The sequence below is a fragment of the Pelophylax lessonae genome (genome assembly GCF_965119305.1).
Source record: "Pelophylax lessonae genome assembly, chromosome: 6".
In the NCBI taxonomy this organism is placed as follows: domain Eukaryota; kingdom Metazoa; phylum Chordata; class Amphibia; order Anura; family Ranidae; genus Pelophylax; species Pelophylax lessonae.
Window position 1 is genome coordinate 9,539,064 of NC_138773.1, and position 25,238 is coordinate 9,564,301.

The 25,238-nt window shown below is 46.4% G+C and overlaps 1 protein-coding gene across 1 annotated transcript in view; it reads right to left on the reverse strand.

Moving 5' to 3' along the window:
• The window catches only part of LOC309557612 (uncharacterized protein), a gene marked incomplete at both ends in the record, with an annotated part of 90,130 nt that overhangs the window by 4,648 nt on the left and 60,244 nt on the right, over window positions 1-25,238 (reverse strand). The window contains 2 exons of the mRNA XM_082260403.1: window positions 10,097-10,273; window positions 22,635-23,237. Of these exons, the coding sequence (XP_082116529.1) occupies window positions 10,097-10,273; window positions 22,635-23,237 (780 nt within the window). The remainder of the gene's footprint in view (window positions 1-10,096; window positions 10,274-22,634; window positions 23,238-25,238) is intronic.

Sequence of the window (25,238 nt, forward strand, 5' to 3'; positions counted from 1 at the left end):
GAGACCCTACAGAATAAAATGGCGATTGTTGTAATATTTTATGTCACACTGTATTTGCGCAGCAGTCTTTCAAACGCAATGATTAGACTTTAATGAATAAAAAAAAAAAAAAAAACGTAACAGTAAAGTTATCCCAATTTTTTTTTTTTTTGTTACACAGAGAATCGTGAGAGAATCGTGATCTTTATTCCAAGCTAAAAAATCGTGATTCTCATTTTGGCCAGAATCGTGCAGCTCTAATAAATATATATATACACACACACACGCCTAGCAGCCCACATTACATTATTATATAGCCATCAAGCAGTGTCTGGCCTACCTGGTGATGACTGGTCCTGGCGCTCTGATCCGATGGCCTGGTCTTTAAAGGGGCAAATCCTTGCGATCCAGAAGTGGTTAAACCTGCAGGAGGACCGGTGTTTTTATCTATTAATGACTTTACTATTGCTTTAGGCCTGGTTCACATGTATGCGGGTTGGTGGTTCACATGTATGCGGGTTGGCGGTTCACATGTATGCGGGTTGGCGGCCCACATTTGCACAGGCATAGCAGCCCATTGATTTGAACGGGCTGCTATGCCCTCATTTTCCGCAGAAAAAAGGTGCATGCAGCATTTTTTTTAAATTCAGTGGCCTTGAAATCCATCCTGCTTTTGCACCATGCGACTAACCTGCAGTTCCTGCTCTGGCAAGCTTTCTGCATTTTTTGTATACGTGGGCACGGCATTTAAAAATAAACAGTTTGCGTGTGCAGCAACGGCAGGTAAGTCGCATGGTGCAAAAGAAGGATGGATTTCATGGCCACTGCATTTTTTTAAATTCTGCATGCACCTTTTTTCAGCTGAAAACGCAGGCATAGCAGCTCAAGCCCATTCACATCAATGGGCTGCTATGCCTGTGCAAATGTGGGCCCCCAACCCGCATACATGTGAACCAGGCCTAAAGCAATAGTAAAGTCATTAATAGATAAAAACACCGGTCCTCCTGCAGGTTTAACCAATTAATGACTTTACTATTGCTTTAGGCCTGGTTCACATGTATGCGGGTTGGGGGCCCACATTTGCACAGGCATAGCAGCCCATTGATGTGAATGGGCTTGAGCTGCTATGCCTGCGTTTTCAGCTGAAAAAAGGTGCATGCAGAATTTAAAAAAATGCAGTGGCCATGAAATCCATCCTTCTTTTGCACCATGCGACTTACCTGCCGTTGCTGCACACGCAAACTGTTTATTTTTAAATGCCGTGCCCACGTATACAAAAAATGCAGAAAGCTTGCCAGAGCAGGAACTGCAGGTTAGTCGCATGGTGCAAAAGCAGGATGGATTTCAAGGCCACTGAATTTTAAAAAAATGCTGCATGCACCTTTTTTCTGCGGAAAATGAGGGCATAGCAGCCCATTCAAATCAATGGGCTGCTATGCCTGTGCAAATGTGAACCACCAACCCGCATACATGTGAACCAGGCCTAAAGCAATAGTAAAGTAATTTATAAACAACACCTCCTTCAGGTTTAACCACTTCTTGACCACAAGGATTTGCCCTCTTAATGACCAGGCCATCGGATCGGAGCCGAGCGCCAGAACCAGTTATCACCAGTTAGGCCAGACACTGCTTGATGACCTATTTTAGGCCTGGTTCACAGAGTCTGTACTGACTGACTATATAATAATGTGCATAAGTGAACCAAAGCCCCTAAATTCAGCAATGAAATTGAAGTGAGGTGGAAATTTAATAATTTAAATTTAATAATAGAATACCGTGATAATACCGTATACCGTGGCAAAACCTTAATCAATTAATCGCAGCATGAAAATCTGATACCGTCACAAGCCTAGCGGTGACATAGGCGTGCGCACAGGGTGTGCTGGGTGTGCCTGGGCACACCCTAATCACCTAGGGCACATAGCATTGCCAGTGAGGAGATGGGAAAGATCTCCCTGGGACCTGCTCTGCTCTATTTCTCCTTGCCTACAGGTACATGGCCCCGATACATTACTCTCCCTGCTGGCAAACACATGCATGTGTATTTCAACTTTGGGGTGCACACCTTAATGCAATAGGCTGCGCACACCTATGGGCGGTGTAGGTGGAAGCGGCGGTGGAGGAGGACCAGGGCCGGATTAACAGCATCATGGGCTTGGTGCTGAGGATTTTGAAGGGCCTTAAGGGCCGTGCCTTGCCATGCACCCAGAGGAGGAAGGGTGCAGCCATGCATGCCTAATTCAACATGGGATGCTGTCTCTGAAGCCCATAAACACATCCATGCATCGCCAACTGTCCCTCCTTGTCCGGCCTTCACGCTGTGTGGGGAGGTTCTGAGGGTGCTGCCTGGGGAAGCGAGCATAGAAGCCAGACTTCTGTGTTTACAAGTGACAGAAGAGCGGTAACAGTGAATATGGCCAACCCGGGGCCTATATAAAAGGTAGGGGCCTGGAGCTGCAGCTCCAATAGCCCCTACATTAATCTGGCCCTGAGGAGGAGGACGAGGTAGCCAACACTGCTTCTTTTCAAAAATTTTAAATGAGGGTACACCCCAAAAGAGTGAGAAAGAGCAAAAATGGAACAATGGGTGGGTAAGGTCGGTATCCATTGCTATTCTGCATAAGGTACGGAAAAGTCCCGTGGGATCCATGCCTGGTTCATTTTAATGAACGTGAGCTTGTCCACATTGTCTCTGGACAGGCGGCTGCGCTTGTCTGTTATAACGCCCCCAGCCGTGCTAAATACCCGTTCAGATAATACACTGGCTGCAGGGCACGCCAGCACCTCCAAGGCGTAAAGGGCAAGCTCAAGCCATGTGCCCAATTTGGAGACCCAGAAGTTGAAGGGGGCAGACCCGTCATTCACTACATGTAGGCGTGTGCACACATACTGCTCCACCATGTTGGTAAAATGCTGCCTCCTGCTAAGACGTTCCATCTGAGCTGCTGGTGCTGCTGTTTGTTGTGGCGTGCTGACAAAGCTTTTCCACATTTCGGCCATGCTAACCCTGCCTTCTGAGGTGCTGGCGGTGCCCTGGTTGCGTTGGCGACCTCCTCCTCCTCCTCCTCTGCCTTGTGCTTCCACTGTGGCCCCGCTGTCAGATGGGAATGCCAGCAGCATGGCGTCTACCAGCGTGCGCTTGTACTCGCGCATCTTGCGATCGCGCTCCAGTGAGTGAATTAAGGACGGTACGTTGTCCTTGTAACGGGGATCCAGCAGCGTGGCCACCCAGTAATCAGCACAAGTTAGAATGTGGGCAACTCGGCGGTCGTTGTGGAGACACTGCAGCATGTAATCGCTCATGTGTGCCAGGCTGCCCAGAGGCAACGAAAGGCTGTCCTCTGTGGGAGGTGTATCGTCCGTGTCCTCTGTATCCCCCCAGCCACGCACCAGTGATGGCCATGAGCTGGCCTGGGTGCCACCCTGCTGTGAACATGGTTCCATCTCCTCCTCCAGCTCCTCCTCCTCCTCATCCTCCTCATCCTCCAGAACTGTGCCCCTGCTGGACAATTGCGTCCCTGGCGTTTGCGTGTGCAGGAACCCACCCTCGGAGCCCCTTGCGAATGACTGCCCTGAAAGCCTTGGAAATGTTACCTCTTCATCCTCCTCCTCCTCCTCATCCTGTGCCACATCCTCTTCCATCATCGCCCGAATTGTTTTTTCAAGGAGGCATAGAAGTGGGATAGTTAAGCTGAGAACGGCGTCATTGCCACTGGCCATGTTGGTGGAGTACTCAAAACAGCGCAACAAGGCACACAGGTCTCGCATGGAGGCCCAGTTAAATTAAATAGCGGAATAGAAAATATGATCCAAAAAAAGTGTATGTATATCACACGTACACAACCACACTGGGCCCCAATTACTATTGTTTGTACCCCTAAAAGGCTAGATGAGGAGTAGGGGGAGTATGGAACAGGCAGCACCCTCAAACCTTCAGAAGTATGAGATGAACCCCAACAACTTGGAAAGGTGGATCTCTCTCACACGTACCGACACAGACTATCCCGCAATTCAATTGATCCTCAAAGGTTTTTATTGAATAGCGGAATAGGAAATATGATCAAAAAAAGTGTATGTATCTCGCACGTACACAACCACACTAGGCCCCAATTACTATTGTTTGTACCCCTAAAAGGCTAGATGAGGAGTAGGGGGGGTATGGAACAGGCAGCACCCTCAAACCTTCAGAAGTATGAGATGAACCCCAACAACTTGGAAAGGTGGATCTCTCTCACACGTACCAACACAGACTATCCCCCAATTTAACTGATCCCCAAAGGTTTTTGATTAAATAGCGGAATAGAAAATATGATCCCAAAAAAGTGTATGTATATCACACGTACACAACCACACTGGGCCCCAATTACTATTGTTTGTACCCCTAAAAGGCTAGATGAGGAGTAGGGGGAGTATGGAACAGGCAGCACCCTCAAACCTTCAGAAGTATGAGATGAACCCCAACAACTTGGAAAGGTGGATCTCTCTCACACGTACCGACACAGACTATCCCGCAATTCAATTGATCCTCAAAGGTTTTTATTGAATAGCGGAGTAGGAAATATGATCAAAAAAAGTGTATGTATCTCGCACGTACACAACCACACTAGGCCCCAATTACTATTGTTTGTACCCCTAAAAGGCTAGGAGTAGGGGGAGTATGGAACAGGCAGCACCCTCAAACCTTCAGAAGTATGAGATGAACCCCAACAACTTGGAAAGGTGGATCTCTCTCACACGTACCAACACAGACTATCCCCCAATTTAACTGATCCCCAAAGGTTTTTGATTAAATAGCGGAATAGAAAATATGATCCCAAAAAAGTGTATGTATATCACACGTACACAACCACACTAGGCCCCAATTACTATTGTTTGTACCCCTAAAAGGCTAGGAGTAGGGGGAGTATGGAACAGGCAGCACCCTCAAACCTTCAGAAGTATGAGATGAACCTCAACAACTTGGAAAGGTGGATCTCTCTCACACGTACCAACACAGACTATCCCCCAATTTAACTGATCCCCAAAGGTTTTTGATTAAATAGCGGAATAGAAAATATGATCCCAAAAAAGTGTATGTATATCACACGTACACAACCACACTAGGCCCCAATTACTATTGTTTGTACCCCTAAAAGGCTAGGAGTAGGGGGAGTATGGAACAGGCAGCACCCTCAAACCTTCAGAAGTATGAGATGAACCCCAACAACTTGGAAAGGTGGATCTCTCTCACACGTACCAACACAGACTATCCCCCAATTTAACTGATCCCCAAAGGTTTTTGATTAAATAGCGGAATAGAAAATATGATCCCAAAAAAGTGTATGTATATCACACGTACACAACCACACTAGGCCCCAATTACTATTGTTTGTACCCCTAAAAGGCTAGGAGTAGGGGGAGTATGGAACAGGCAGCACCCTCAAACCTTCAGAAGTATGAGATGAACCTCAACAACTTGGAAAGGTGGATCTCTCTCACACGTACCAACACAGACTATCCCCCAATTTAACTGATCCCCAAAGGTTTTTGATTAAATAGCGGAATAGAAAATATGATCCCAAAAAAGTGTATGTATATCACACGTACACAACCACACTAGGCCCCAATTACTATTGTTTGTACCCCTAAAAGGCTAGGAGTAGGGGGAGTATGGAACAGGCAGCACCCTCAAACCTTCAGAAGTATGAGATGAACCCCAACAACTTGGAAAGGTGGATCTCTCTCACACGTACCAACACAGACTATCCCCCAATTTAACTGATCCCCAAAGGTTTTTGATTAAATAGCGGAATAGAAAATATGATCCCAAAAAAGTGTATGTATATCACACGTACACAACCACACTAGGCCCCAATTACTATTGTTTGTACCCCTAAAAGGCTAGGAGTAGGGGGGAGTATGGAACAGGCAGCACCCTCAAACCTTCAGAAGTATGAGATGAACCCCAACAACTTGGAAAGGTGGATCTCTCTCACACGTACCAACACAGACTATCCCCCAATTTAACTGATCCCCAAAGGTTTTTGATTAAATAGCGGAATAGAAAATATGATCCCAAAAAAGTGTATGTATATCACACGTACACAACCACACTAGGCCCCAATTACTATTGTTTGTACCCCTAAAAGGCTAGGAGTAGGGGGAGTATGGAACAGGCAGCACCCTCAAACCTTCAGAAGTATGAGATGAACCCCAACAACTTGGAAAGGTGGATCTCTCTCACACGTACCAACACAGACTATCCCCCAATTTAACTGATCCCCAAAGGTTTTTGATTAAATAGCGGAATAGAAAATATGATCCCAAAAAAGTGTATGTATATCACACGTACACAACCACACTAGGCCCCAATTACTATTGTTTGTACCCCTAAAAGGCTAGGAGTAGGGGGAGTATGGAACAGGCAGCACCCTCAAACCTTCAGAAGTATGAGATGAACCCCAACAACTTGGAAAGGTGGATCTCTCTCACACGTACCAACACAGACTATCCCCCAATTTAACTGATCCCCAAAGGTTTTTGATTAAATAGCGGAATAGAAAATATGATCCCAAAAAAGTGTATGTATATCACACGTACACAACCACACTAGGCCCCAATTACTATTGTTTGTACCCCTAAAAGGCTAGGAGTAGGGGGAGTATGGAACAGGCAGCACCCTCAAACCTTCAGAAGTATGAGATGAACCCCAACAACTTGGAAAGGTGGATCTCTCTCACACGTACCAACACAGACTATCCCCCAATTTAACTGATCCCCAAAGGTTTTTGATTAAATAGCGGAATAGAAAATATGATCCCAAAAAAGTGTATGTATATCACACGTACACAACCACACTAGGCCCCAATTACTATTGTTTGTACCCCTAAAAGGCTAGATGAGGAGTAGGGGGAGTATGGAACAGGCAGCACCCTCAAACCTTCAGTATGAGATTGTGTTCACTGTACCCCACAAAGATTGAGTTCACTGCACCCCACAATGATTGTGTTCACTGCACCCCACAAAGATTGTGTTCACTGCACCTCACAAAGATTGTGTTCACTGTACCCCCCAAAGATTGTGTTCACTGCACCCCACAAAGATTCTGTTCACTGTACCCCACAAAGATTGTGTTCACTGCACCCCAAAAAGATTGTGTTCACTGCACCCCAAAAAGGATGTTGTTCACTGCACCCCAAAAAGGATGTTGTTCACTCCACCCCAAAAAGATTGTGTTCACTGCACCCCACAAAGATTGTGTTCACTGCACCCCAAAAAGATTGTGTTCACTGCACCCCAAAAATGATTTTGTTCACTGCACCCCAAAAAGGATTTTGTTCACTGCACCCCAAAAAGGATGTTGTTCACTCCACCCCAAAAAGATTGTGTTCACTGCACCCCAAAAAGATTGTGTTCACTGCACCCCACAAAGGATTTTGTTCACTGCACCCCAAAAAGATTGTGTTCACTGCACCCCAAAAAGGATGTTGTTCACTGCACCCCAAAAAGGATTTTGTTCACTGCACCCCAAAAAGATTGTGTTCACTGCACCCCACAAAGGATTTTGTTCACTGCACCCCACAAAGATTGTGTTCACTGCACACCAAAAAGGATTGTGTTCACTGCACCCCAAAAAGATTTTGTTCACTGCACCCCAAAAAGATTGTGTTCACTGCAGCCCAAAAAGATTGTGTTCACTGCAGCCCAAAAAGATTGTGTTCACTGCAGCTCACACACAGAAAAATGGATGTGGATCACTGACACCTGCCTATCTCCAATCCCACACCACACAGCAATATCGATTGTAGTTTGTAGAACACAGTTTCCCTAAAATTCAGCAGACTCTGTCCCTAACAGGATTGAGAAGAGATCGTAGATCAGGATTGAGTGCAGACCCCACCCCCCACACAGCAATATCGATTGTAGTTTGTAGAAGACACTGACCCTATATAATTCAGCAGACTCTATCCCTAAAATGCCTACAACTCGCCCTGCCTAAACACTCCGACCTGTCCCTCAATTCTATCCGGACACAAATGGTTTTTTCCTGCCTATCTTTCCCTAATCAGCAGCCAGCACGTTGATGTGTGCTCTGTCCCTGAATCTAAGCAGCATAATGACGCCGCTGCGGCTGCCTCGAACTTATAAAGACTTGGTCACATGCTTCAGACGGCCAATCACAGCTACTGAGACATTTGCAGGCATGGCTGGGATGGCTTAAGGCACACCAGTTAAACGATTGTTGATTGGCTGTTGAAAGCCCGCCATGAAAAGAGCGCCAAAGCATGCAAAACCCGGAAATAAAACGACCGAACACGGATTTTTACCCGAACATACAGTAAAGTGTCCGTGTCCGTGTTCGGGTACAAAAAATCCAATTATTCGGTACGAACACGAATAATACAGTCCGTGTTCGCTCAACACTACTGATAACTTTAATGATAAAGTGCATAAAAAGACAGCCTCTTACTTTTGTGCAGATAAAATCAGCGTGTAATGTCACAGCAGTAACCGGCGAGTCTTGCAGAGACCTCGCCAGACTCCAGACAGCAGCGGGTGATGTCGACGGCTCCGCCTTCCCCCCGTACGCGTGCCGTCCCCCTATGGGTGGAGACTTCTTCAGCGGTATTGAAGGCTATGTGACGTCTAACATGTGGCGTGTCGCGTACGGGAGGAAGGCGGAGCTGTCAACGTCACCCGCTGCTGTCTGGAGTCTGGCGAGGTCTCTGCAAGACTTGCCGGTTACTGCTGTGACATTACACGCTGATTTTATCTGCACAAAAGTAAGAGGCTGTCTTTTTATGCACTTTATCATTAAAGTTATCAGTATTACACTATGGGCTTGCCCGGTTTTATGTTCCCTAACATATGTACATGAGTGGAGCTGCCGATCTGAGCTGACCCAGGAGTACTGCTGGCCTATTGGTTTTTTGGAGTGTTAGATTGCGGCCAATCCATTGTGTCCATTAAGGGGAGGATCGATCCAGGATTGCTCGGTATGAGAGGAGTATATAAGCCTAGTACAAGTAGTGTTAAGGTGAGAGGCCAATCTTTAAGGTGGTGGTCGTGAGTGCACTAAGAGCACCTGTTTATTCAATCAGAATGTTTTGATTCACCTTCATCTCACGGGCATTGCATGGACTATCATTTCTCCTATTATTTATGCTGTTTCATTACCATTATTATCTTGATGCGAATACAAGCGCTGCACTATATATTTGAAGATTTTGAGACGGGTGTTGTATGTTGACCTGAGTGCACAGCTGCTTAAATTGTCATATTTTCCTGCTTGCACTGATATTGCCTTTTTTTCTGTTTATACTGTATACATGCTACAGATGGGCCACTTTACAGGCACATTAAGGGGACCCCCCCAGGCATTATATTTAAATACATTTTTATTGTTGCAGTTTAAGTATCATTAAAATCACTGCTCCTGAAAAAAACTATAATTTTTTCATTTTTATTTTTTTATTGATCCATGTCCCCCAGGACCCCATAGCACTTTTATGGGCAATTACTTGCATATAAGCCTTGAAAATGAGAACTTTTGATTTTTCCTGTTCGGATCCCATAGACTTCAATGGGGTTTGCCGTTCGGGTTAAAGCATTTCTGCTGTTCAGGAGTTCTGCTGCGAACTGAATGGGGGGGGGGGGGGGGTGTTCGGCCCATCCCCGCATTGCACCCTATTTTTTCTAATATCAAAAAGCAGATGAGATTTTATGGCACACCTACCTGGTAGTATGGTTAGTAGATAAAAGCAGCATTAGTTCATCCAGGTCATGTTCCCCAACACGTTTTGCCCCATTCCCGGGGCTTAATAATGGAGGTTCATGATTAAGCCCTGGGGGTGGGGCAAAACACATTGGGGGCCTGGCCTGGACTGGAATGAGCAAAGGCTACTTTTATCTACTAACCATACAGCCGGGTGAGGTGTGTGGAGGCCGAGGCACTTCTCTTTATCTCCTCTGCGTGCTTTGAGTCGGGACAGACTCATCCCCAGCCTGCACCCTCAATAAACTGCAGGACTCAGATAGCTTGAACGGGGCCCCCAAGCAATACCCAGGGTCACAGTAGGATGGAGGACACTGTATCTGGTTATATAAATTGCATGAGCGATTCCATCTGAAAACTTACGTCTCCATATCATTTCTTTTATAGTCTGCAGACTCCTTGTGCATTTATTTTCTTCTGTGAATAGGAACAAATCCTGGGCATACTTATGTATGCTGGGCTGGTGTCTCAGTATCCATTCCTTATCTTCAGGCTCGCTGCTCTTCAGGTCATCAACTACCACAATCACATTTTCTCTTCCTGGAATAGAGAACAATATAGTTTTTATTATATTTATAAAGACAAAGAAAACAAAGTCAGTAGCATGCAGCTCAGTTTTGAACAAAATGGAACCCCTGGCCTGGGACATGGCATAGTTGTGGCCTTGGGATATAACGGATGGTAGCCTAAAGAAAGGTGGGGATGGGTCACCGGAATTACATTTGCAGTGGCTCATTCAGGATATTACTGGACACAATAGCTCTGGTTTAGCAGCTCTCCACAAAACAGGGTCACCCATGGCTTTTTTTCAGCGGAAATGCATTGGAACACAGTTCCAGCACCTCCAGCACTGCATGTATGTAATAGCGGGGGGGGGGGGGTGCTGGGGTGTGCTGGAGGGTCCAAGGCTGCTGGGGGATCTATTGTTCCTGAAGATTTATTTTCATGTGGCAATCTATTGTTGCTGTGGAGGTCTATTATTGCTAAGGAGGGAACTATTGTTGCTGGTTGGGCTTTATTGCTGTTGGGTCAATTGTTGCTGGAAGATTTATAATGTTGAGGGAGCGGTCTGATGTTGTTGGCTGCTGGAAAGTCTTTTGATGCTGGGCCGGCTGCTGGGAGATATGTTGTTGCTACCAGGGTCTATTGTTGTTGGGGTCCATTGTTGCTGGGGAAACTATTGTTGCTGGAAAGGGTCTATTGTTGCTTGTTGCGGGGGATCTACTTTGCTGCTTTTCTTGTTGTTAGTAACAAATTCTATACGAATTACTTAGCACCACAAAATTATACTATGTATTCTCTAAAAGAGGTGGTACTGGGAGGTGGGTAGGGGGTGGGACCAAGGGATGTTGCTTGAAGGTGGGTGGGGGGCGGAGACAAGAAGTTACAGGAGTTCTCTTAAAAAAAAAAAAAAAAGCTCTAGGGACACCCATTGGGAAGTTGGGAAGGTGGGGGGGGGAGGGTTACTCTGAGTGGAGAATCAACACAATTGAGGATAGAGTTCCTGTCAAGACCGTGTATGCGTGTAACGTTCTTGTTCCATGGAAGCTGCTGGTCTCATTCCAGCATTTTGGTTTTGGCTGAGCTGCACTCTCCCTGTCTTACTGCCCACCTGCAGAGTGATTGTTGCAGACATGATCTCTGTGTGAAGAGCAAACCTGTTTTAAGCTTGCCAGGCTCTTATTGTCATGCTTGTGATAGTGTTTGCAACACTTGCTTTAGCTCCCTGTTTACCTGCCTTGTTCCCGTACCTTGACCTTTGCCTGACCCCCACTCTGCCTACTAGTTTGGATTTCCTGGTTATCAGCCTCAGCTTAAACCGTGGATTATTCTCTGAATTCTGCCTGCCTTTTGACCACAGATTTGACCCTGACTATCCTCTGAACATTGCCTGCCTTGAACCCGGACTGCCATTGAATCATTCTGCCAGTATGCCAATCACTAGTACCTATTTGCTGTGCTTAGCTCACACCTGCCCCAGCATGGTATCTGTGATAGACTGCTTTGCACACAGCCTGGGTGCCCCCATCAAGATACAGCTTCCTCCACTCTGGAACCAGGAACCAGGTATTATAGCCGAATATTGCACCCAAGAACTATGTGACACTACCTTAGGTGCAAACTGGAACTGACTTTATTGTAAATTCACACAGAATTTATACCACACAAAATCAGATAAGAGCCTGATCCCATTATCCTAAACAATACAAACTTTAAACAGTAACATCATCAGTACATCTAACAGTACATCTAGTGAACAGCTATCAGCTAACAGTAACCTAATTACCAGTAAGATAATCAACAGCTACTGTGTGACCAAGCTTTGATTAGTCAGGGAGTCGTTCCCCCCCCGGACAGTCCGGCACCAGTATTCAAGAAGACCCAGGGCTGTCCAAATCTCATTAACCAGCTTTCTTTTCGGATCTATCTTCTCACTGTGTTTCAAGTTGGCAGAGACCATCATGGCTTCCTGGACTGTTAAATGTGGTAAGAACATGTCATCATGCATTATATACCAGAATATCTTCCTGAATGCTCATAGATCCCTTAAATGCCAGGACTCATAGTCAGTAGGCAAGAGGCTACCCTGCAGTTCTCTCCGAAAGTCCCTGTCCGAATTGGGTCTGTCACAGTAGCCAGGCACTATAGCATTGTGTATAAGACCTGGTAGCAAAAAGAGAGAGAGAAGGCCAAGCCTCTTTTTGGATCCACGCAGGGTTGCTTCACCCTCTACAAGCCGGCAGCCATCGAAGTGTTCAAGCAATTCCACTGGACTGTTTCATTTGCCCACAATGTAGACTACTGTAGCAGCCCGTATAGTCCGATCGCGCCAATCTCTCCCCCCTCTCCTTATATAAGACCTGGTAGGCCTGCTTGCCTAATGGAAAAGGGGGCTGCTATAGGTAAAGAACACAGAGCCAACTATATTGCCTAACCACCAATGCTAGGGGCAGGCGTGACAGCGGATAACAAAATGTCCAAGAGTCCAAAATCTTTTAGAAAATGAGTTTACAGCAGGAAAATACTAAACATCCAACACATTTCAGGGGTCAGAACACAGTGGGGTTATTAAAGGCAAATAGACAGTGCAGTTGCCCCAGAGCTTAGTGAACGAGGTGAAGCTTAATTTTGCAAAGAAAAGAAAAAAACGCAATCTTTGCATGCACATGATTGGATGATGGTCATCATCAGTGATTCCCCTAATTTACTAAGCTCTGGAGCAACTGCACTGGTGTGCAAAGTGTACAGTCTATTTGCCATTAAAGTGGAATTCAAGGTCCCAGCTCTCTGCAGCCAGCCAGCTCCACTCTGTCCCTCTCAGTCTCGCCTCATATTTCCCCCTTGTGATGTATGCATGTGTAGCAGGATTCCCAGCCATTTTGCTGGATATGGGTCCGCCTGGGTTACCGCTAACAACAACAGCACATTTAAGCATGTTCTCCAAGTGTGAGCACTGAGACAATGACCAGTCCAGTATCTTTGGGTTTTTTGTATTTATTGAGAACTTGGATGGGAGAAGAGATGAGTAGGATACTCTTTTGGCTCAACCATGCACAAATTGCCTGGGACAAATGAAAAATGCCTGTTGGCGCTGGCTGAATGCCGGTCAACGCCGGTTGACGCTTGTTAACGCTAGCCTGCTGCCATTAACGCTGAACTGACTTCTGACCACTTCCATGAGTCACAAAGTCCTCTTTAAGCTCCCTTTAGCACTCCTTGCTGAGGTAGCTACTTGTAGTCTGCTGCACTGCTGATCACTTCAGGGCCCGCACCGGCACCCTCTTTCTCATAGTTATCTTCAGGACTTAGACACTGGCACCCCCTTTCTAAACCTTCTCTACTGGTTAGCTGGCTCCCGGATCCCTCTGACCTTCCGGAGTGGTCCTCTATCCTAGGCAGACCCCTGAGCAGTTCCCAGTACTCACGACACTGCTTTCCCGAAAACTTCTGCCCAGCAGCTCCGCTTGGTCCACAGCACTCTGGATCCCTCTCTGCAGCTCAGCTCAAACTTCCGTCCTCTAGGCCGACCGCCAAGGACACCTTCACTAGCACTGACAGGAAGAGAGACAGCCATCACCCTTCTCCTGGGACTCTGATTCCCGCCAAAGATGCCCTGTCATGTGCTCCCCTCAGACTTACACCCCATCCCAGAATGCATTGCAGCAGGTTCCGCCCACTGGGACTGATATGAGCCCTGGTGTGCTATTGGTAAGGTTTCCTCCACTGCCCAACAAAAGCCCTTATTGGATACAGTGGGGAGACTCCCCAAGCTCAACAGACACACCTGGAAATACATGACAGCCTAGCTGAACAATTAAGCCTCTCTGATAAGCAAACAGGGCCCCTCATATGGTTTTCCTACCACCTACCTAGGAGGGTGCTACACATATAACATGCTCCTCTACTGTTGTCTGCCCCAGTTCTTCCTAGCCAGCCTTCTCTGCCCTGCCCTACTCAGTCCTGCCTTCTTGTGACATATCACATCACATGCTCAGAAGAGAATGTTCCTACCCTCCAGCAGCTCTATGCATATCAATGCAAGGGAACTGCGATCAAGCGACGAGGAGTATTACAAATGAGAAAAAAAAAGGTAAAAACAACACTTTGTAGCTTTTTGGGGAGTACAATCGAGGTTATTGATTGGTTAGGATTACAGTAGGCTTTTCAAGGCATTAAGTATTTACAACTACTTTAATAAATCAACCCCTGATATGTCATACAAATTCAAAGTGTTCTTCAGCCGTCACACTAATATGAAATATCCCCGGTGCTTATGTTATCTTAAGAGTTCTACCACATTTAGGCCTGAGCTCTGAAGGAGGAGGGGTTTGTTTGACCCCTGAAACGCATTGACCATTTTGTACTTTCTTGCAGTGGACTCATTTTTATCAGATCAAGTTTCTGGACTCTTGGACATTTGTGTGTCTGACTCTCTCATTTAGACGGTATATACTGGATCCAGGGCTTTTTTTTCTCAGAGAATAGGTGCAGGAACTCCTCCCTTCTGAGTCACCCCTTGACTCCGTCCCCTACCCCACCTCCGAGCACCGTTCCTTGGTTTCACCTCTTACCCACCTCCCAGTACCACCCCTTTTAGAAAATTAACAATAACAAGAAAGGCAATGTTACGAACCTCAGCGTAAAAAGGAATGAAACCGCCGTTTAGTGGATGTACCACCTTTGCAGCATGTACGAATTACCCCTGTAGCACACCAGCATACGAATAATCATCCAAAGAGGGCCCCAAACAATCGAACGGTTTTCTGTATAATAAATCTCCCAACAAAAACGAGGCAAAGCTCTGAGTTGAGGGTAAAACAGGAACAACATTTATTGGAAGAACACAGCACACTTTTATACAGAATTTGGAACATCCTTCCCCCAACAACCGCTTTCCCATTGGTCAATTGCACAGTACCTGCAGTTCCCCATAAGGTCCTCTCCAGCCATGCAAATGAGGGCTTGAAAATGAGTCAGCAGTGATTGGTCAGATAGCTTGACCAGAAGGACTGCCATGTGCAAGGAGACAGAAGCCCCCAGGGGGCAATCAATGTACACAACAGCCAGACACAGAACAATGGTTCCCTAACGAGACCTCAATACACATTACTCTGAGTGTCAATACATCTCTTAGCAGACAGCAGGCAAGTTCATTAGCACACCCGACAATAGGTGAATTGAGAGCCACCTCAGACAGTCCGTCTCCTTATTGAACTTCCTGGAATGACCATATTAGGAGTGGTACTTCCTGTCCAGAGACCTCATACTATACAGGGAATAACATCGTCATTTTACAAGGGAGACAATGGAAATTGTAATTAGGTTTAGCTTCCAGGATAGAGGCAAGAGTCCATTAGCCACATGGTTAAAGAAACACAAAAAGACACAAAAATGCATAACTCCCAGTCTACTGAACAGAACCCCCACATTCAACCCATCCCCAGATAGCCTGGATCTGAGCGCTCAACATATCCAAACAGCGCTCAGATGCCACAAACACAGTTAAATTGCCATGGGGTTTACGTTTAGCATGGGCTGATGAGAGGGTCCATAGTCACCTTGCAGGAGGCGAGCAACCAGTCTTCTCCAATGCCCAGTGGCGAGATTGGTCTCGTCACAGGCAATATAATAGATCTAGAAACAATGGACACCCCAGTGACAATAGATCCACCCCTGCAACAATGGACTTCTAACAGCCAGCATCAATAGACCCTCAAGCAGCCAGCAACATTAGACCCCTCCCTCAACAGTAGATCCCTCCCAGCAATGATTGATACCCTGCAACATAAGACCCACCCCAGCAACCATAGATACCCCACCAACAACAGACTTCCCCAGCAACAATAGATCCTCTGCGCAAATAGATCCCCTCCAGCAATACTAGATTATCCAGTAGCCAGCATCAATAGACCCTCCAGCAGCAAGCGGCAAATACCTCTCCCTCAACAATAAATCCCTCCCAGCAACAACTGACCCACCAGCAAAATAAGACCTACCCCAGTAACAATACATCCCCCATGAGCAACAGAAGACCTCCCCAGCAACTATAGACCCCCATCCTCCGCAAAAATAGATCCCCTCCAGCAACAATAGATTGCCTATTAGCCAGCATCAACAGACCCTTCAGCACACCCAGCATCCCTTGCCATTACATACATTCAGTTCTGGAGGTGCCGGAACTGCGTCCCCCCACGTTCCCACTGAAAAAAAAAGCCCTGACTGGATCTGATGGTTGTATGTAATAAAGGGTAGAGGCCATCCCTGCATCCCTGCACAGAACCATTATTGCCCTGTGTTTTCCTTTCTCATTTGATAGACAAATAGATTTAGTAAAACCATTTGCTGATTAGGGATGATCGAACGGTTCGGGTCGACCATCGGTTCGACCCGAACATTGGATGTTCGATATTCGGCCGAATACCGAACTTTTTGCGGCAAAAGTTCGGTATTCGGCCACCAGAACCGCCCAAAATGCACTGGGACAGGAACTGGGCTTTAAAAGCCCGTGATTGGCCCAGAAACGTCTGCAAAAGCCAATGAGGGGGCAGGAGTCTCCTAGGAACGTGATTGGAGTGACTACCGGGACCAGAGGCCAATCAGGAGTGAATACGCCCCACACTATATAAGATGGCCCCGCCTAACCCCTAGCACAGTTATCCAGAGCCTGTTGAAGAGAGTTGAAGCAGTTCTGTGTGACTCCTGCTTGCTACACTACATTTCCTACATATCGAGTGGTTCTAAAGCTCCATATAGCAGAATTGTATTTAGCTTACAGCCAGTGTAGTTAGATACAGCGATTGTGCTGGTTCTTAGAGTTACAAAAAAAAAAAAAAACTTAAGGGACAGTGTCAGTCTTCTGCTGTATGGAGCTTTCTATTTAGTGGAAAGGGATATCTAGTGTAGTTAGGGAACTTTGTACTACATTACTTAGATTTGAAAATTTAGTTTCTGTAGGGAAAGTGTGAGGGTTCTGTTTAGTGAGCACGTGGCACAGTGCTGTTCTATCACAGCAGGTGTACGTGCTAGCTAGGCAGCAAAATACAGTGACAACTTAACGCCTGTTGTTCAAAGCGTTAGGTGCACTGTACAAAAGCCTTTGCAACTGTGCGTGACACGCAACTGCTGTGCTGTATCCAGCGACAACTGTGGGTCGCATAGCAGTGTGCGTTTTTCACCGCACACAGTTGCCAACGCATCAGTGAGAAATATGCCTGGTAGACCAAGAAAAGGCATACGTGGCCCTGCTGCGGAAAGGGGCACAGCTTCTAGGGTGTCTAGAGGCAGGGGTGGACGTGGTGGTCAGTCCTCAGCCAGGCCACCATTTGGATTGTTCTCCGGCAGTGGCCAAGCTATACGTCCACAGTATGTACAGGAGGTGGTGGACTATATGAACAAACCCTCATCATCGGCATCATCTGCAACTACAGTGACCCAGGCAGAGAAAAGTGGTCAGTCTTCTGCAGTTGTCAGAACAAATACAGATGAGTCCATGTCCGCCTCATGTCCTCCCTTAGACCCAACTTCAGACATGGCAGAGGAGTCAGCTGAGCTGTTTGACCACAGTGTCGGCCATCTACTCCAGCCTGATGCTCAGTCCTTTATGGAGTCTGATGTTGGGTCTGAGTTTGAGGAGGAGGCAGAGCAAACAAGAGGGGAGAGCAGACGGCCCGCTCCATCTAAGGCCGCACCTGTTGTCTCCCAGGCCAGGCCTGATGCTCAGTCTTTGATAGAATCAGATGTTGGGTCTGAGTTTGAGGAGGAGGCAGAGCAAACAAGAGGGGAGAGCAGACGGCCCACTCCATCTAAGGCCGCACCTGTTGTCTCCCAGGCCAGGCCTGATGCTCAGTCTTTGATGGAGTCAGATGTTGGGTCTGAGGTTGAGGAGGAGGCAGAGCAAGCAAGAGGGGAGAGCAGACGGCCTACTCCATCTAAGGCCGCACCTGTTGTCTCCCGGGCCACTATACACACCTCATCTTGCTGGGCCTTTTTTGAGACATCCCATGCAGATAAAACAGTTGCGATCTGCAAGATTTGTAAGAAGGGTATAAAACGTGGCAAAAATGTCAACCACCTGGGTACAAGCTGCCTAAACAGGCATTTGACAACCCACCACTCGGCCCGTTGGCAGGAGCATTTAAAGAACCCACAAAAGGGCCAAAGATCGGTCAGTCGGCCTCCTAGTTCTCCTCGCGCTCCTCCTCATGCTCCATCTGCTCCACCTGCTCCACCTGCACATCAGTCTGTTCCTGGCCCTGCTATAGTCACTCGTCACCTGTTGGCAGCCTCCACTGGCAGGGATGATGATATAGCAGGCAGTGTCGCATCTACCTCCAGCACACCACCAGCTGTAACATCTAGACGCCAAATTTCGATTCCACACATGCTGGAACGAAAAAAAATGTATACTCCCCGCCACCCACATGCCCAGCGTCTAAACAGTAGTTTGGCTAAACTACTGGCTCTGCAACTATTACCATTTAACCTGGTAGAGTCTGCTCCCTTCCGTGACTTCGCAAAATGTGCAGTTCCACAGTGGCAGGTGCCAAGTCGGCATTACTTTTCCCGTAAGGCCCTGCCATCCCTATACCAACATGTGGAAGGCAATGCAGTGTCGTCCCTGGCCAAGTCAGTCAGCCGTAAGATACACTTGACGGCTGACACTTGGTCAAGCAAACATGGGCAGGGACGGTACATTTCTGTCACTGCTCACTGGGTGACACTGCTTGCCAGCGGAAGGGATTGTAGCCAGGGCTCGGTGCTGCAGCCAGTGTTGCCCCCACGTCTGCAAACAGCTGGTGGTGTCGCTGATCCGGGTAGATCGATCACTTCTACCCCCTCCTGCTCCTCCTCCTCTACCTCCTCCATGCCCTCCTCTGCAGAATGGTCCTTTGAATATGATGAGGTACCACGTAAACGTTCAAAGGGCTATTCTATGTCTCAGGCCAAAAGGTGTCACGCAGTGCTGCAGCTTGTGTGTCTAGGGGACAGGCAGCACACTGCCCCTGAGATTCTTGGGGCTCTGCAGGCACAGGCCCAGAGGTGGTTGACACCACGCCAGCTGCAGCCAGGGATGGTGGTTACTGATAATGGGTCAAACCTCCTGGCCGCCCTTCGTCAGGGAAAGTTAACCCATGTGCCATGCCTGGCGCATGTCCTGAATCTCGTGGTACAGCGGTTTTTGAACTCGTACCCGGGAATGCAGGATGTGCTAAGGATGGCAAGAAGGGTGTGCAGTCACTTCAGGCGGTCGTACAGTGCCACTGCACGTTTGGCCGAAGTGCAGCGCGAGTTTCACCTGCCGGTACACCGCCTCATCTGTGACATGCCCACCCGCTGGAACTCCACCTTGGCTATGCTGCAGCGCCTGTACACGCAGCAGAGGGCCCTCAATGAATACCTATGCGAGTACGGCACCAGCACTGGCTCTGCGCGCCTGGGCTTCTTTTCACCACGGCAGTGGCTTTTGATTAAGGATGCATGCGCTGTCCTCTCGCCATTTGAGGAGGCCACAAGGATGGTCAGCCGGGACAGCGCATGCATCAGTGACACCCTACCGGTACTGTTTTTGTTGGAGCACACTCTGCGTGGCATTATGGACAGGGCACTGGAGGCAGAGCAGCAGGAGGAAGAGGAGGACTTCCTTGCCTCTCAAGGCCCCCTTTATCCTGAGAATCCTGACCCCATTATGCCTAGCTCCCAGAGGCCCGAGCAGGATCCAGGGGTGGAAGAGGAGGAGGAGGACGATTCTGCGGGAACTTTTGCAGGGTTTGAGGAGGAGGAGGAGGAAGACATGCGGCAATCTGCAAGGCCTAGTTTGACTCCCTCGGGACACTTTGGAGTAGTACGTGGCTGGGAGGAGGAGGAGCCCGTTGAAGATAATGTCGTTATGAGTGACCCCGAGGAGTCAGCTTCTCAGGCCTTCGCTAATTTGCGACGCATGGGAAACATCATGCTCCAGAGCCTGCGAAAGGACCCCAGAATCAAGGCCATTAAAGAGACTAACCACTATTGGTTGGCCACCCTACTTGACCCCCGGTACAAGTGTAAAGTCTCGGAGCTTTTCCCATCCACCCAGAGAGTCCACAGGATCAAATCCCTTGAGGACAGTCTCAAGAGGAATCTGGTGAACATGTTCCCCGACTCCCGTAGGGTGCAGGGGCGGGGACAACCTACCATGGATTCTACTGGTGGTCACGAGAGGAGCGTTGGAGAAGGCGTGCGGTTGACGGATGCCTTTCGGTCTTTTTTTAGTCCTCACCGCCCAGGCCTCTCAGCTGCCACATCGCATCGACACCGTCTGCATCACATGGTGGACGATTACGTGAGGGCACAAAGTGACACAGAGGGCTTTTCATGTGACGAATCCGATCCACTGGCATACTGGGTCTTAAGATTAGACCACTGGCCAGAACTGGCCCAGTATGCCATGGAGTTGTTGGCCTGCCCTGCTTCCAGTGTCCTATCGGAACGGGCATTCAGCGCAGCAGGAGGATTCGTCACAGACCATCGAACGAGACTCTCCACCGACTCAGTCGACCGTTTGACATTCATTAAGATGAATCAGTCGTGGATATCAAGCTTTGATGCACCTGATGCAGACCTTGTAGACTAGGCTATCGTTGTGATGTGGCAGTTGAGCCTCAGTTTAAGCCTGGACCATGGTGCCACCCTCAAACCCTCCTCTCATTCTCTTTACATTCACAGAACCTCATTTTGGTTATGACAAAAACGACAATGTTTGCGCACCTGTTCCACAGGTGCACACCTTTACAATTTTTGGGCCTCCTTCAACACCAGCTCTTTGGGGTTAAGGTGGGGAGGCTATGCTAAACAAAAACTACCATGTTTGCGAACCTGTTCCACAGGTGCACACCTTTACAATTTTTGGGCCTCCTTCAAAGCCAGCTCTTTGGGGTTATGGTGGGGAGGCTCCGCCAACACCAAAACTACCATGTTTGCGCACCTGTTCCACATGTGCACACCTTCATAATTTTTACGCCTTCTTCAACACCAGCTCTTTGGGCTTACAGTGGTATGGCTCCGCCAACACCCAAACAACAATTTTTGTGCACCTGTCACACAGATGCATATCATTGTAATTTTTTTCCTTACAAAGGCAATTATTGCTTTCATTACCAGCACTTTCATAGGGATATGGTGTCAAGGCATCGTCCGCACCACCAAATGCCCAATTTTTAAGCATCCTTTACTTCTATTCAAAGTCAAGAGACAACAGTATTCATCCAAAACATCTCTAATCTTGTTCACTGTGCACTACATTGTGGCCCCTACCCCTAACCCTCAATGTATCCGTGCATATATGTCTGTTTCTTGTGAGATTTCAAGTTAAAGTGCACCAAACACCATTTTACATGAAATAAAGTGCAATTACATATATCTTTGGACTTCTTGAAACATTTGGTAATAATAGCCCCATTGTGGAAATACACCCGTTAATTATATGCACATTTAAAGAGACAGCACCTTTTTCCAAAAAAACCTCTAATCTTGTTCCCAATGCACTGCATTATGTCCCCATCATACACATTGGCTAAGCCGTTGATTAGGAGCAAAAGAAAGGTGCGGTTAAGCAAAAAAGTCATTTTTGAAGGTTTGGTATGCTGTAATTCTGGTTCTGGACATGCTACAGAGCTGAAACTTCACAGGTACACCTTTTAGAACCCCCAGACACTAAATCCAAAGAAATCTCTTTTTTTTTTTTTTTTTAAATTTTTTCAATAATTGGCTATCTATCAAAAACGACAATTTTTAAGAACTTTTTTTTGTGTGATTAATAGTCCCTGGGGCATGACCCAGAACCCTAGGCACTTTTTAGGGGCATTTATTGGGTTTTAGGGCTTAAAAATTGTGTTTTTTGATTACAGAAGTTCGGGTCCCATTGATTTCAATGGGGTTCTGAAATCCGAACCGAACTTTCGTGAAGTTCGGGTGTTCTGGTCGAACCGAACTTTTCAAAAGTTCGATCATCCCTATTGCTGATAAAGGAGGAGAAGAGCAAGGATTAGGGAGGGATAGAATTAAATTATTACATGTTGGGTTGCTAACAAAGAATGAAGGAAGTCCCTACAGAGAACTTCCTTTGAGGAGATGATCTCATCACTTCCTTCGGATGGAAGCACCGCCATTAACACCTCCCTCTAAAGCTTGGAAAAAATGGTGTATGGATAATATGAAATATGAGTAATACAAATGGTAACACAGATCACCAAGTATGGAAGCATGCACAATTTTTGAACTTGCAATTGTAGAGTGTGGGCATTAAAAAATATACACTCTTTAGTTCTGCTATAATGACTGGCAGATCTTGAAGGTTGGGCCGACATGGCAGACTCAGAGGTGAAAACACAATGAAATATTTGTTAGGATAATGAGCACTCACCGAGGAAACCACACATGTCCGGGAGCTCTGTGTCATACAAGGAATCTGCAACGTCAGTGATGTTGAGTCGCCCTTGCTTTTGCTTGTGATACAGAATGGCGAACCGGCATGTTTCCAGTCCTGAACGGAATGTTCTATAATCATTAGTTATGTAGACGGATTTGATGTCAAACGATCTCATGTGACCATCTGCCTTCAGACTGTCAGAAAGCCATTTGTAATTACTTTCTGGGGACCTCGAGAAGATGCCGATCTGGTATGGAGGAAGTGGTGATTGATTTGGCTTAAATGTGTAATCGGGTTCCCTTTTACCATTGTTTATGATGTTACCATTCTCCATATCATCTGACTTGACAAATCCTTGCCGATCATATGTTCGGTCTATGGAATCGGTTTGGTCACTGAAGGATAATGTCCTAGATTTCTTGGATTGTGGTTCTGTGCTATTCTGGGATGATGTCAGAGAGCCAACAGATCCTGAACCGGAAGGTGAGGAGTCCAAGGTGGACCCTTGGACTGGTGTTGTTCTGTTCTTCTGACCATCAACAGGTATCGTATTGGGCGATTCCCTTGCCCTGGGAGGTGCTGCTTGACGTTCTGTGCCTGGGCCATAAAAAGAAAGATGGAAAATGAATTACGTCTGTCTGTCTGTCGATCTGTCTGTCTGTCGATCTGTCTGTCTGTCTATTATTTAACAACTTGCCGACTGCTGCACGACTATTTACTACAGCAGTCTGGCTCTCCTGGGCAAACCGGCGTAGGGCTATGTCGCTCGCCCAGGAGCCTCTAGGGGGCGAGCTTGTGCCGCCGGAGGCGCGCTCCCACCCCCGCTCGTTACTGCACATCCCCGCGCGAGTGACCGTTGGCTCTGATTTCCGCCGGTCACTCGCGGGAGAGGGAGAAAGGCAGGCGGCTGATGTAAACACCCCCTGTCATTCTCCCTGGTGTAACTGCAGAGATCATACAATCCTGCTATGTAGGATCGTTTGTCTCTGTTGTTACATCACAAGCCACGCCCCTTTACAGTTAGAATCACGCCCCTAGGGACACACTTAACCCCGTGATCACTAATAAAGTTAACCCCTTCCCTGCCAGTGCCATTTTTACAGTAACAGTGCATATGTATAGCACTAATTACTATAGTAATGTCACTGGTAAGTGTCAAAAATGTCAGTCAAGGGTCCGATCTGTCCGCCGCAATGTCGCAGTCCCGCAAAAAAAATCGCAGATCGCCTAGTTAACCTCCCTGGCGGTATGATTCTGTCAGGAATTCTTTACCAATAGCGGGACAATTATTTTCATGGAAATTTGGCGTTATGTATTATAGGCCTACAATTCTTAGTAATTACTGACTTAAACCTGACCAAAACAAGACTCTAGTAGACATCCCAGATGTGATAAATTTGAAACACAAACGCATGAATTATAATCGAATCAATAATATAATTTTATTATATAATATATAATATATATAATAAAATTATATTATTGATTAGATTATAATTCATGCGTTATATATTATATATATATATATGTGTGTGTGTGTGTGTGTGTGTATATATATATACACACACACGCATGAATTATAATCGAATCAATAATATAATTTTATATATATATATGTGTGTGTATATATATATATATATATATATATATATATATATATATATATATACACACATATATACATATATATACATATATAAAATGTGTTTGTGTTTTGTGCAACGTTTTTTTTTTTTTTTTATTTCCCTCCCTAGTTCCGCTCCCATGCAGCATTGCTGCTGCAGGGAACGGAACTAGGAAGTCCTCCTACCGACAGACGAGCGGCGGAGATCTCGGCTGGCGGTCACAGCAATGAGAGCTCATCGCTGGATCGCCAGGATAAGGTAAGACACTCCGCTGCGCTGTCTGCATAGCTCTGCCCATTCACCCCGAGCGTGACTCGGGGATACCGATAATAGCAGGAAATTCCTACCCCGAGTCACGCTTGGGTTTACCGCTAGCGTGGTTAAAAAAACAAACAATAAAAATGACAGAAATCTTTCCCTTAGTTAGAAAACACAATAACTTTTAAACCAATCAAAATACGCTTATTGTGATTTTTTTTACCAAAAATATGTAGCAGAAAACAAATTGGCCTAAAATGTTAAAAAATTTTGATTTTTACATTTTTTGGGGGGAATTTCATATAAAAATGTGAAAATTTTTTTTTTTTTTTCAGAATTGTCGCTGTTTTTTTGTTTATAGCGCAAAAATTAAAAATTGCACAGGTGATCAAATACCACCAAAAGAAAGCTCTGTTTGTGGGGAAAAAGGACATCAATTTAATTTGGGTACAGCGTCGCACGACCGCGCAATTGTCCGTTAAATTAACGCAGTGCCGAATCGCAAAATATGGCCTAGTCAGGAACGGGGTAAAATCTTCCGGTCTTAAAGCGGTTAAAAATACGTTCATTGAGAATTTTCTTGTCAAAGACATGTAGCTAAATACATTTTGGCCTAAATATATGACAAAAATTGAATATATTGGATATTTTTTAACTGTCAAAGTAGAAAAATATTGCTATTTTTTCAAAATTGTCGCATTTTTTTATTAATATC